General features: G+C 34.5%; 1 protein-coding gene across 1 annotated transcript; it reads left to right on the plus strand.

Annotated features, from left to right (window-relative positions):
- Positions 1-2,921: 2,921 nt before the first annotated feature.
- On the plus strand, positions 2,922-11,620 carry DMRTA1 (DMRT like family A1). Its single transcript, XM_056552159.1, has 2 exons — positions 2,922-3,495; positions 10,627-11,620. Exons 1-2 carry the CDS (start codon positions 2,958-2,960, stop codon positions 11,463-11,465), a joined length of 1,377 nt encoding a protein of 458 aa, XP_056408134.1. The 5' UTR covers positions 2,922-2,957; the 3' UTR covers positions 11,466-11,620.
- The last annotated feature ends 3,129 nt before the right edge of the window (positions 11,621-14,749 follow it).

The raw sequence follows: 14,749 nt of genomic DNA on the forward strand, positions 1-14,749 counted from the left end.
TATGTGCACAATTTTTCGCGTCCAAGGTGAAAATTGTGTAGTTTTAAATTTATTTTCTGATATTTTCTCTAACAGAAAAAAAACTAAAAACCCCTAGAAAGCCATTCACCAAACAAATTTTAGGTCTATATTCTCACACATTATTTCCTTTTAATTTATGGGGGTTAAAAAGTTTTTAGCGTACAGTTGGAAAAGTAATACCTTATTCTTTTTGGAAATCAAATGATGCCTCTTGGTATGTGGGGAAAGAGAAACTCGCCTCTTACTGGACAAACACTATAGATTTAAGCAGAACTGGTCCTTCTGCTGAAATCTTTCATGCTGCAAGGCATGAAACAGCTGTTGCCTTCCGTTTGCCTGTACACCCCTGCAGTTCTAATGTGTCTGTTAAAAGAGTTATCCACCATAAGGTGATTTTAGTAGGTACCTGGCAGACAGTAATGGACATGCTTAGGAAGGATCTGCGCTTGTCTTGGGGCTAAATGGCTGTGTTGTAAGATTACCATAACACTGTGGCTATGCTTTTTGTGAACTGGTATTTCCTGTTTGACTTTTCTTTTTTTGACTACAAATTCTACAATTCCATTTCCTTCCTCCCACACATCAGCCACCCCACCCATTAAAACATAAATGAGCTGCATCCATTCAAAAGACCTGTGGTTTTCAATCAGGGTGCCTACAGCTGTTGCATTAGTTGCAGATTGATCTTTCTCCCACCAAGCGATCCCTCCACCAATTGAAGCAGACAGGCTCCCTGTCATCAGCTGACTAGTGAGTCAGGTCTCTGCCGCATTGCAACCTGGGAAAAATCGGAGACAACAGTAATTTTGTATGCTGGTAAAAATTAATATTGGAGTGAAAATCACTGAAGAATTGTGAAAAAAAACGTCACACACAGGTACAGACACTATATTATGAACTACACTAACTTTACAGCCCCTGTAGCATAGTCAAATAGAAAAAAAATCCTGGAATACCCCTTTAACCTCATAATGCTTAATAAAGGCAACAAGTAACAAAGAGTGACACAGTTTTCTTTTTTACTCGGAGTGTTGAATAGACAAATCTACATTTGCTGAGCACAACCACAAGCTACTGTTTAGATGTGCACACTTTAACCAGGTGAAGCCCAGTTTAGGTTAGGCACCAGCGTTTTGTGATGGCAGTGCCAGACTCTGTTTCTTTGTGTTTCGCAGTCTATTCAATGTTTTCCTCTTTGCAATGTGATGTTTATTACAAATAGGGTTTTCTTTCTCCTGTGGGTGGCGCTGTCATTTGTCCCTTACACCAGTTTTACCATCCTGGTTCTCAGAGGTTGTATTTTCACACCATTTTTCATTATCTCCTACCTATCCCCTATTCAGACTTATTTTTTCAGGATAGCACCAGTAGCCTAGATCCAGGGCTATTCCAAGTCTCTTGTGTGTGTGTATATATATATATATATATATATATATATATATATATATATATATATATTGATAAATTGCTTTATTTTTTCACTAGTGATTCCTGTGTTGCAATTCTATTATTTGCAATGACTTTTGCAATGTTTTTTTTTGCATATTTGGATACCTAATAGTTATTTTCTTTTGGATGTATATATTTTGTATTAATTATTTGTAATATTATTTATTATGATCTTTGGTGGAGTTATTTGGGATTACCTCTGGTTACTGCTCTGAGCTGGTGAGCTTATTCTTGCTCCTTTATGTCCCCCCGCACTGGTGAGTGTAGTAGGCAGAAGACTGTTTGCCTCCACTCAGTTTTTTCTGATTTAATTTAAATTTTAAATGTTTTGTGTCCTTTATGTGAAATACAATTGTTTATCTTTCTCATATTAATTTGGATGTTGTGCAATAATTTATGACTGCTAGCTTTTCTTTTTCTTTTTGGTACATGTTTACATTTTTGGCAGTTGGTTGCACCTCTTTTATTACCTTAGCTGTGCCCATTTAGCATTTTATTCTGTCTATTACAAATAGGGGACACTCCAGCTGATGCTTCAAATATTGTGAGTTTCCTTTTAACTTTGAACCATAAGTGTAGTTATAAGTAAGTAGCAATAACGTCTAGGTGCCTGAGGAGGCTTGACAGCATGCTATGTAGAAAGGCACTAATATTAGAAATAAGTACGTCCTCTTCACCTCTGCCCTTTAGAGTTAATATATATATATATATATATATTAATATATATATATATTTATATATATATATATATATATACACACACGCACGCACGCACACACACACACACACACACACATATATATATATATATATATCCTTATATCCCTAAGGGAGCCAATATGCTATATATCTCATGGGATGCCATTTCTTGAGAATTTCTCATACTGTAACATATATATTTGAAAGAAAATTCCCTTTAAATAACTGATATACGGATATATGTAAATATATTTCACATTCAATACTCTGGATTCAACTAGCTAGTGAAATGTCACTGTCAACAGCAAAAATTATATTTTAGATATTATATATATATATATATATATGGTCTTAATACTATTGTTATGTATATTAATAGAATTAGATAGAAATATTTATTTACAGTCTAGATATGCAATTCAACACACTCTTTTCTTTTTCAGTCTAATCTGGCCACACCTAAGCCCCCATTCTTTAGTTTCAGAGTATTCCTGAGTTCTTCTCACTATTTGCATGCTATTAATAGTACACCCCCTGCAAGATTGGTCAGTGCCTGTGAAATCCCTATACAAATTGTACTACGCCTCCTTTCAAAGCATCTTATTGCCCAACCCTCCTGCAAAACCTGAAATCACACTGAACATCTGGCCTGCTAAGGAGGAGACTGGGGGATGGATTCTCAGACACAGGGATTTGTTTACTACTGTTTGACACATTGAAGAACTCTCAGTCTAGTACAGAGCACAGTCGGGGCTGAGCTGAAGCTTTGCTCCAGTTGCCCAGCAGCAATGGACTGTAGCAACTCCAGTTCAAATATTACCTCTAGACCCCTGCTACCTCCTGGCTTGCTTGCCCCAGTGCCCCCTCCACCTCATTCATCCTCCTCAGCTATGTCAGTGCCACCATCAATGCCCATGCCTGCCTCATTTTTAAGGCCTCCAACTCTTCTTCTAAGAGCAGCAGCTGCAGCCGCAGCAGCCGCTTGTTCTCCCAGAATGGCTTTGGAAAGAGGAGCTGCTGGAAGTGCTCTATATCCTCGAACACCCAAATGTGCACGATGCCGAAATCATGGGGTGGTATCGGCGCTTAAAGGGCACAAACGGTTTTGCCGCTGGAGGGACTGTGCCTGTGCCAAATGCACCCTTATTGCAGAGCGTCAAAGAGTAATGGCTGCTCAAGTAGCCCTCAGAAGACAGCAAGCTCAAGAAGAATGTGAAGTTCGGGGTGTGCAAAACTTTATGTATACTGGACCAGGGAGTGATGCAGGGGAGGCCAGTAGACATAAAACAGACACAATGCCAGTTTTCAGTCAGCAAGAGAATAAAGGTCAGTAAAGTGACAGAACTAATGTTAGCAAAAAAAATCTATTACTTAATTACATATCTGTCTGTGTATCTAAATGCATATGTACTATAACTGTATGTGAGCCTCTCTGTCTTGACATATTTAGCTTGACATATAAAAATGTTTCTTATGTGAATATTTGTGACACATCTATAAGGGTATCTATGTCACATCTATGACATATCTATCAATCTATCTATCTTTCCATATTCATACCCTTTACATATTTCATATCTATTCTTTTCTATCTCCCTAAGTAAACTATTTATTTATTTATTGATAATCTATCTCTCTGTCCATCCAAATATTTATGCATCTATTATGTATCATATTTAAATTTGTCTACTTATCTATTCGTCTTTTTATCTACGCAAAGAAGATCTGCATCACTTCAAACTGTGATAAAACAGGTGCAATTGTGTCCATCATATAGCAGAAACTATAATGCAACAATTCATCTGTATCAAGATTCAGCTGCACAATGCAGTTGAGATGTTGCATTATATTTGCTGCTTTATTATGCAATAGTGTATATACAAGGAGTTTCCTGCTTGCACCTGGCTTTTCTTTTTAAGAAGTGCTGATTTTATCTTGGACTATCTATCTCCTATCTATATATCTATCTATCCATATCTCTCTATTCCATATCTATCTATCTATCTATCTATCTATCTATCTCCTATCTATCTATCTATCTATCTATCTATCTATCTCCTACCTATCTATATTCTATCTATCTGTCTATCTATCTCTTATCTATCTATCTATCTCCTATCTATCTCCTATCTATCTATCTATCTATCTATCTATCTATCTATCTCTTATCTATCTATCTGTCTATCTCCTATCTATCTATCTATCTATCTATCTATCTCATATCTATCTATCTATCTATCTCATATGTATCTATCTATCTATCTCCTATCTATCTATCTCATATAAAAAAAAAAAAGTCCTAAAAGTCCTAACAAGTGGCACATCCGCCCAGATGGAACATGTATTTGGTGCACGCCATCATCGGGTTCCTGGTCAGGGAGGGAATCCAGCATCAATCCATAGAAAGGATCGCAGCACACGTGAGATTCAAAATAAAGTGCAGTATTTTATTGTATCCTTACAACATGAAGTGTGACGTTTCTGATGTCTCACCTCCTTTCTCAAGCTTGAGAAAGGAGGTGAGAGACCTCAGAAACGTCACACTTCATGTTGTAAGGATACAATAAAATACTGCACTTTATTTTGAATCTCACGTGTGCTGCGATCCTTATTATGGATATCTATCTATCTATCTATCCATCCATCTTTCCCTTATCTATCTATCTATCTATCTCCTATTTATCTATCTCCTATCTATCTATCTCCTATCTATCTATCTATCTCCTATCTATCTATCTATCTCATATCTATCTGTCTCTCATAATATCTTTCTACCTCATATCTCTCTATCTATCTATCTCATATCTATCTATCTCATATCTATCTATCTCATATCTATCTATCTATCTATCTATAACATATCTATCTCCTATCCATCTATCTCCTATCTATCTATCTATCTCCTATCTATCTATCTATCTATCTCCTATCTATCTATCTAATGTCAATGGCTGCTTTCACACTATGAAAAGTACCCGTTATACAACACCCGTTATAAAATAGCGGGCGATCGCGGGGTTAAACCGCCATTAGAAAATCCCTAACATACGTTAGAAAATCCCATAATAGTCTATGGGATTTTTCTAATAGTCGTTTTAACCCGTTATCACCTGTTATTCATAACGGCCGTTATTTTATGACGGGAGATAGTAATGGGAGAAATAGTGCATGCACTCTTTCTTCCGCTCAATCTCCCATCACAAAATAACGCCCGTTGTATCCAATATAACTAAGTATGTTTGTTTAAAAAGAGAAATACAAGTGTACTTGTTTTAATTAAACAGTTGAATAAAATGGGTTCTCTGTAAATAGCAGAAATACAATTCACCTGAATTTAGGACAGGATTTGCTGACAGCTTATCTTACTGACCATAGCTAAAGGGGCTGTTGTGTTTGTGTCTTATGTGTTTAATAAGGTGTTGGCATACATATTGGCTAATTTGCTGTATTGGTTGCATTAAGGCACAAAAACAGCTTTAGATAGAATATTATTGTCATTATGGTTTTCACATATTATTTATTCTCAGGCCCAGTATTTCTAAGTCAGGGTTCACATATGTCCAGCATGTGGAATAGGTGAACTCAGCAAATATCTTGACCCAACTGATTCCATAACTGATGACAACGTGTATCAGTTGTCATCAGTTGTATGGCATCCGGTGTCCATTGTTTCTGAACGTCAAACAGGGGAATGCTGAAGGGGATGCCGGATGGACCGGGGTCAAAATTAAGACGCTGAATGTTTTTGAACTGTCCTATCAAAGTTAATGGGATCCGTTCTAGCATCAGTTTCCCTCCTGTGCACGCCAGAGGGAAACTGTGCCAGATGCCCGACTTATGTCAACTCAGCCTTAAACAAGGTGTATGGTTAAACAGTCATGTGATGTGCACCAATTTAAAGAGTTTTTAGCAGTTATTAATATATATTTATAACAGGGAACAGCATCACTAAAGCGTTCATCTAGTTTAAGTTACAACAGATTTCGGAAGTGTACAATGGCATGTTCATAAATATAAATAATGACTCAAGGGCATTGGTGTTAAAGAATATGTGTCACACAAATAACACCATTGATTTATAGTTTATCTATCTCTTCCTTAAAAGTGTTTGGTGGCTGCAGCCATAGTTCAAGATCTGCTTTCAGGAACAGAAATGCTGCAGATTATAAATTACATACTAAGTGCTTTTCATGCTAAATTCATTTAAAGGTCTTTGGAAAAAACCTGAAAAACATATTATATCAGATATAGTTATTAAGAGTGCATATCCCTCTAGTGTAAACATTTTCTGTCCCTTTCTGTATGTAAAATGTATAATTTTTTTATTTATATTTATATTCTTGTAATTACATTTAAATCACAAGATTGTCATAGTACTACATTACAAAAATTCAAAAATGTGTGGTATTTTTTAGGATTTTATTTCTTTTTTGTATTTGAAGTGTTTTATCATTTTCTTACAATTGTTACATGGACCCTAACAACTCAATCAAAAAGGCACAAAACAAAATACAATATATGTAAGAAAATGTTGTGTTGCATGATAAACAAATATCAATATACATTGCAATTATAAACAATATAACTTATTAACAATATAGACCTGGCTGCATTCATTATCACTCTGTATAAAACATATGTTTCGATATGAAACATTTCTGTTGTTAAATCTGTATATTTCTCTAATTATATTCCACAGAATAAGCAAAAACACGCTTAATACCATAAAAGAAGTTTTATAAAGTAGCATAGAACTTATTATTATTTTGTAATTTTAGTACATCATAATCTTAAAATATTTTTAGCATCATTTATATCAACAATAAATTAACTGTTTATATAAACTTTCTTATTACATTTTTTTTCAGTCGATGATGTCTCTATTTTGAGATTTATTTTATCTTAAGGATATGTTATATCTTTTGTATACAAAACTGGTTAATATAATAAGCACTATTATTGTAACATTTTAGAGGTGGAGCAAATCGAAGAAAAAAAGAATATAAAATATATAGCAATTAATATTATATGTAATAGACATAATTTTAATAATGATTACTAAACATGAAAAGATACTAGTAATTGAAACCATTATATATTATGAATTGTATACTAAAACAGTTTTCTGTGGTAGAGAAAAATTAATTGTACCAATACAATTTGCCCTAGTTTATTAGGCAGATATACTTTGTTGAGGATATACAATAATGCACATGCAGTTGATACTTTTATTATTTATACGTTTATTGTGCAAGAAATTATATTTTTAACTTATTCTAGTATAATATTGAAGTAGTGCAACGCCTGTGTACCATCACCATCAGGAAAATACTTAAAAAACTACGAAATACGTTAATCATTGAGGTTTGGCATATTTTTTGTAATATTGCACAGCGGGTTGATAAATTTGGCACACATAAGCAAAAAACAATAAATCTCTTTAGAAGACGACTTTGGATGATTCCTCCTTTGGGACTTTTTACCCCGTGTTAAACTATTTTTTTAAATGCTCATCACAACCAGTTTTTTTCAGCCTTTTTAAGTTAAAACATGACAATAGTGTAACCATTAAACTTTTGAATTCATGAAAAGAACAACAAACAGGTAATGTTTATATACATGATTCTGACATAATAAAAAGAACAAATGACAAAAAGAAGGCAAACAAAGTTATAAATTCTATTTTACTTTTTAATATTTTAACTTATGTTTGAAATATAAATTATCAGCCTTTTTACATCTTATCTAAACATATTCATTTCCCCGTAAATTATGAGTGAAATTACAAGTGATGAATGCTCACAATTTTTATACCTACATATGCTAAAAATGTATATACCCGCATATTTTTTATTTTTAAGTTAAACATAGATGCACATACGATCAACCTATGCTTAAACAATAAATTGTCTCATTCTGCTAGAATTAACAAGTCTGTTGGCAAATATTTATCAATAATCAATAGGTCAGTGTACATACCACATTACAGGATTTTACAGCATTTAAAATAAGAATATTTCAATGAACTACATAAAAAGTGATGCCACTTTTACATAGCAGTATTTTGGATCCGTATTTGTAGGCAAAAAAAAAAAATAGCAATAGTTCTAAAACACAGAACAGGTGCAACAATTCTCTGTTTTGGTTCCACTCCTAATTTTAGTTTACAAATATTGGTGCAAAATGTTGACCAAAATACTGATCTATAAATATGTCCTCACAGTACAGCCCTATATATATATATATATATATATATATATATATATATATATATATATATATCCCCCTTTATACCTACTGTAATATTCTCTACCATATACACCATACTAAATGTTCCCTATTCAAAATTAGTCAGATATTAAAAGTTCATACTGGGATTAATAAAACCATTTAATGTGTTATAGAATAACCTCACTGGTACTGCAAATTTTTATATCTGCTGTACAAGTACAAAGAGGATTTGAACCTACAGTAATATTATATGCTGCTTGTGTATCATGTATCTTTAAATAGCAACTAAATTGTAATATGGCAAAGAAGTAAATATCAAATTAATAATTACATACTTTAAGTAACCAAGTTTGTCTCACATAAGAAGAAGAACATGAACGTTTACTCTTATCATAAATTTAAAAAGCTGGCATTACACAAACAAGCACATTTTCTAATGCCTACATATTTTTTATCTGAATTAGCCAGCGCTAAATTTCGTTAATTAGTTGTCCCTTTTTCATGTAACCACAACATATTGTAGTTATAAAAAAAGGTGTTTGTAGGAATGCACGCTTGACGCTCGAGTGATTTGAGCAGAATTTAAGAATGGGATTCTAAAATATGAACAGATTTATGTGAAACTAATACCGGTAATTAAAGTAATATAGATTAAATGTGTTTAATAATTATTTTATGAGTAAGTGAATACTATCGGATGATATTTTCTTCCAAGCATTTAGTTTAGTTTCAGATGTTTGAAAACAAAATTTTATGGAATCAACTAGTTGTGTAATACAAGACAGGCTCTGTTCACTTTACGTTTACCGATTTAGTTTGCCATACTGGGAAAAAATGTCTTGTAGCCCTATACAACAATTAAAAATAGCCATTGACTCCCATAATAATAAAAAAAAAGTCTAGCAAACTATAGATTTTCTGCAAAATGCTGTTTTACTAGAAAGCACAGGTGGCAAGGTTTTCACTACAGATAAAAAAAAGTCACACAAGGATAAATTAGCCAATGTATAGCAAAAAGTAATTCTTTGTAAAGTTGGTAGAAATATAATGGTGAACACAGAATAAACAGGGCATGATACAACTGTAGAATGGTATAAACAAGGTAAACCAAAGTCATATGCCGATGTAGCTATAGTTATCTTGAACAGGTTTACCAAACAAAGCAATGTTGTTGGGATATCCTAATCCACCAGAGTTGATTATTATTATTATAATATTATTATTTATTTTTATAGCACTCTCAGGTCTAGTAATTGAGAAGTAATGTTAAAATTATGTTTGTACAACATGTTAGGATAATTGATCTTTACTTCAGGAGTGCAGTACAATATTGTAATGCATCAGGGATCAAGATAACACTGGCTTCATCTGTAGTTATGATTAGTGTTGAGCGGCATAGGCCATATTCGAATTTGCTATTTTTCGCGAATATATGGACGAATATTCGTCATATAATCGCTAAATTTGCATATTCGTAATATTCACATTACGAAAATTCACATATGTGAAAATGTAAGAACTTTATAGCAAGTATACCAGTGTATAAGCAGCAGAAGGGAGGGATCAATATCTGCAAATATTCACATATATTCACCCGGCGGTCTCACACAGTAGTATTAGAGCCTTCTTTAGACAACACAAGCTGGAAGCAGAGAGGGATGATCACTGTGATGTGTACTGTGAAGAAAAAAAGTGAATATTCGTAATTTTTAATATATAGGGCTATATTCATGAATATTCGCAAATAAAATTCGAATTGCAAATATTCGCGAGCAACACTAGTGATGATTACTGAACAAAACTCAAAATGAGCCTGATGTTGTGAGATAATACAAAATACATTATAATGCAAAATGAAATAATTCAGAAAACATAAATGTAATATTTGCACACATACCTGTATGTTACTATAGTATTCAATACACTCATATTGTGCAGAATGTGGCTTTTCTCATTGCATAGTTGTATTAAGCTGTACAGCTTGGAATGTAGCATTCTTTTAGTGGAGTTAAATATAAACTTTATTTTTTGTTTGTTGAGTACCGGGTTCAAGTCACCCTGTCTCTGCCCCCTTGGGGTTCCTGTTAGTTCTATAGGCTGTTCTTTCTTAAGATGTAGCGTTGTTAAGTTTAAATATAATATAAAATCTTTAAAGTGACAATGACCAAAAACTTTAAACAGTATGAAGCAAAATATTAATTTGTTTTTATATATTTTTTTATTTAGGTTCTGATGATTCAAAAGAAAAGTATGATCAGTTCTATGAGAGATTACCAAGTTCCAACACCATTGCCAATCTTCCAAAAACACCTCCAAATGGGCAGGTCAGTACAGACCACCTACTAAACTCCTCTGGTTTGAAAACAGCAAGTAAAGAAGACTCCCTTCAATCTCCTTGGTCTGAAGGAAGATCTGAAGGTACTGACAGTCCAACATCTTTGTCATCTTCCGATCTGGAATCAGGAAATGAAAGTGAGTGGCCAAAGGACAACAGTGCTTCAAATGCTAAAGTTCCCACTACGTCTTCAAAACCAAGAGATCCCTTAGAGATTCTTAGCAAAGTTTTTCCCAACCACAAACCAACCACTTTAGAAGGCATTTTGCACTACTGCAAAGGAGATGTGGTTCAAGCCATAGAGTTGGTTTTAAATGGAAAAGAACACACACAAGATGCCAAAGTGAGTGATGGCCCATCTGGATCAGACCTCAGTAAGTTCTCAAGAGATTCTGCATTAAACTTTACTGGGTTGGGCTTTGGTGGTTTTGGCACCAAATCTGCCTTTTCTCCTCTGCATACAAGTCCATCATCGGTTGATGCTGAAACAAGTATGTTTCATCCAAGACTTGGGCTGAGTCCATTACGTTTTGCTTACTCCACATCTAACAGAGGACTTCCTGGATTTATTTCTCCTTATTTTACATCTGGCTTTGTTCCATCTTTTCCTTTTCATCCTGGAATGGATTATGCATTTCCTGGAATGTTGCGGGATGCTTCTTACTACCAACGCAAGGACACTGTAAATGCTAATGGACTTTACCCCAGGATAAACCAAGAAAATCACTAGTAACCAAAAAATACACGTCAATGCCTTAACTGTAGTTCAATTGAAAAAGATTTGTAGACTCCATGTGCATTAATAATACTTTTAAATGCTTTGTATTTTTTGTAGAAGACTGTTATTTGGTAAAATTAACTCTATAATAATTATTGTAATAAACAACTGGTAATTGCACCCATGTTTTCTTTATTTGAGTCATTTTACTAACACAGCATTTAAAAACTTATTTAAACTGTAACTGTCATTAAAAAAAAATTTTAATTACAAAATATAGTCTTTTTTAATTTTTTTTTATAAACTATTGTGAAATCTTTGCTAACCCCCCATGAGTTCTAGATAACAGTAGCTATGCATGGCCCACAGCTAACTGTGTACAAGCATTGAGTACAGCATGGGTTAAAGCTATTTAGACAGAGATCAGAGCAAGAAGCAATCTAAAATGAGCCAAAGGCTGGGTATAGCAATTGCTCTATGGATAAAGGTGTGTGTGTGTGTGGGGGGGGGGGGGGCAAGGCACCTGTTTAGTAAATATTTTTCAATAAAGGGGTCATATTAGGTAATTTAAAATAACATTATATAGAATTATAATTATATATAAAAGCCACAAAAATTGCCTATATTTTGTAGTTGAAATTACATATAGGTCTACTTGGACCTTAAAGGGGTACTCTGGGGTAAAACTATTTTTTTTCTAATCAACTGGTGCCAGAAAATTAAATACTCCTATATAAAATCTTAATCCTTCCAGTAATTATCAACTACTGTATGCTCCAGAGGAAGTTGTGAAGTTCTTTCCAGTCTGACCACAGTGCTCTCTGCTGACACCTCTGTTCATGTCAGTAACTATCCAGAACAGGAAAGCTTTGCTATGGGGATTTGTTCCTGCTCTGGACAGTTCATGACACGGACAGAGGTGTCAGCAGAGAGCACTGTGGTCAGACAGAAAAGAACTATACAACTTCCTCTAGAGCATACAGCAGTTTATAAGTTCTGGAAAGATTAAGATTTTTATATAGAAGTAATTTACAAATCTGTTTAACTTTCTGGCACCAGTTGATTAGAAAAAAAAATAGTTTTCCCCTGGAGTACCCCTTTAAACATTTATGTAAACTCTGTAGCCAGATGTTAACTGAAAGTCAGTAGTAAGATATAAAACACAACATGAAGAAGCATTTTTGCTAGTGGCCTTCATTTCTGTGTTTTTGGGTCCTTTTTGTGACCAAAAAAAAACATTATGAGAGAGTTTATCATTTTAAAATCAGCGGCCAAAAATCAATTATTTTGGTACGTTTTTTTTGTCAGTCTTTGCCAGCTTGTTGGGGAGGGGCGCGGTTTGGCACAACCTAAATTCATTAAGAGGCGTGCGTCTCTTGATAAATCCAGCGAACTTCTGCACTGGCGGGAGTGTTTGATTTAGACTTGATTAAGACCAGCGTGTGAGGCACCAGTCTTAATAAATCCCTCTTCCCCTCCCTATGTGTGAAGGAGGTGCCTAAAGCTCTGTAGTAAGAAGCTTCTTTCCCTATATGGACTACAGATACAATAGATCTGAGATGTTCACAAGAAATGCAGTGCATAGAATATTACAGAATAGAATTTCATCCTTATTTTCATCCATCAATATATTTATTAAAGGGGTACTCCGGTGAAAACCTTTTTTTCTTTTAAATCAACTGGTGCCAGAAAGTTTAACATATTTGTAAATTACTTCTCTTAAAAAATCTTAATCCTTCCTGTACTTATTAGCTGCTGAATACTACAGAGGAAATTCTTTTCTTTTTGGAATGCTCTCTGATGACATCACAAGCACAGTTCTCTCTGCTGACGTTATAATAATAATAATAATAATAATAATAATAATAATAATGTCTTTATTTATTTATTTATTGTTGTCCTTAGTGGGATTTGAACACAAGGCCCCAGCACTGCAAAGCAGCAGTGCTAACCACTAAGCCACCATGCTGCCCTTATCATACATCTGCTATGCACGGTTGCTAAAATGGACAGAGATGTCAGCAGAGAGCACTGTGCTCGTGATGTCATCAGTGTTCCAAAAAGAAAGGAATTTCCTCTGTAGTCTTCAGCAGCTAATAAGTACTGGAAGGATTAAGATTTTTTAAATAGAAGTAATTTACAAATATGTTTAACTTACTGGCACCAGTTGATGTCAAACAAAAAAGGTTTTCACCGGAGTACCCCTTTAACATAGGATTTAAAAAACAACATGTGACTGGTGTACTGTAGAATTTAAACAACTAAAAATGACAACTAAACAATTTTCATTTTATTTCTTTTAATGTCTGTAAGTGTGTAAGGGGCAGGCTAAAATGACTTGTTTTAGTATGTGTGTGGTGTGGCAATAACAATTTACAGTTCATGATGCCAGGGTAATAGCTTCCTGGGCCAAGTGCAGGCTTAATAACGTCCACAGATGCAAGGTTACGGAGACTACTAATTTTTCCTCATGAACTTGCAAAAATATACAGGAACAGTTCAAACAGTAGTGAAAAGTTCACTGGAATACAGTGGGGAAAAAAGTATTTAGTCAGCCATCAATTGTGCAAGTTCTCCCCCTTACAAAGATGAGAGAGGCCTGTCATTTTCATCATAGGTATACCCAAACTATGAGAGACATAATGAGAAAAAAAAATCCATAAAATCACATTGTCTGATTTTTAAAGAATTTATTTGCAAATTATGGTGGAAAATAAGTATTTGGTCAATAACAAAAGTTCATGTCAATACTTTGTTATTTAACCTTTGTTGGCAATGACAGAGGTCAAATGTTTTCAGTAAGTCTTCACAAGGTTTTCACACACTGTTGCTGGTATTTTGGCCCATTCCTCCATGCAGATCTCCTCTAGAGCAGTGATGTTTACGGGCTGTCGCTGGGTAACATGGACTTTCAACTCCCTCCAAAGGTTTTCTATGGGGTTGAGATCTGGAGACTGGCTATGCCACTCCAGGACCTTGAAATATTTTTCTGGATCATCCAAATGCTCTCTAGCAAACTTCAGATGAGCCCGGACATGTACTGGCTTAAGCAGAAGGACACGTCTGGCACTGCATGATTTTAGTGTGTTACTGATGGTAGCCTTTGTTACTTTGATCCCAGCTCTCTGCAGGTCATTCACTAGGTTCTCCCATGGTTCTGGGATTTTTGCTCATCGTTCTCGTGATCATTTTGACATCACGAGGTGAGATCTTGCGTGGAGCCCCAGATCAAGGGACATTATCAGTGGTCTTGTATGCCTTCCCTTTTCTAACAATTGCTCCCACAGTTTATTTCT

Source organism: Hyla sarda, chromosome 1 (genome assembly GCF_029499605.1).
Source record: "Hyla sarda isolate aHylSar1 chromosome 1, aHylSar1.hap1, whole genome shotgun sequence".
Classification (NCBI taxonomy): domain Eukaryota; kingdom Metazoa; phylum Chordata; class Amphibia; order Anura; family Hylidae; genus Hyla; species Hyla sarda.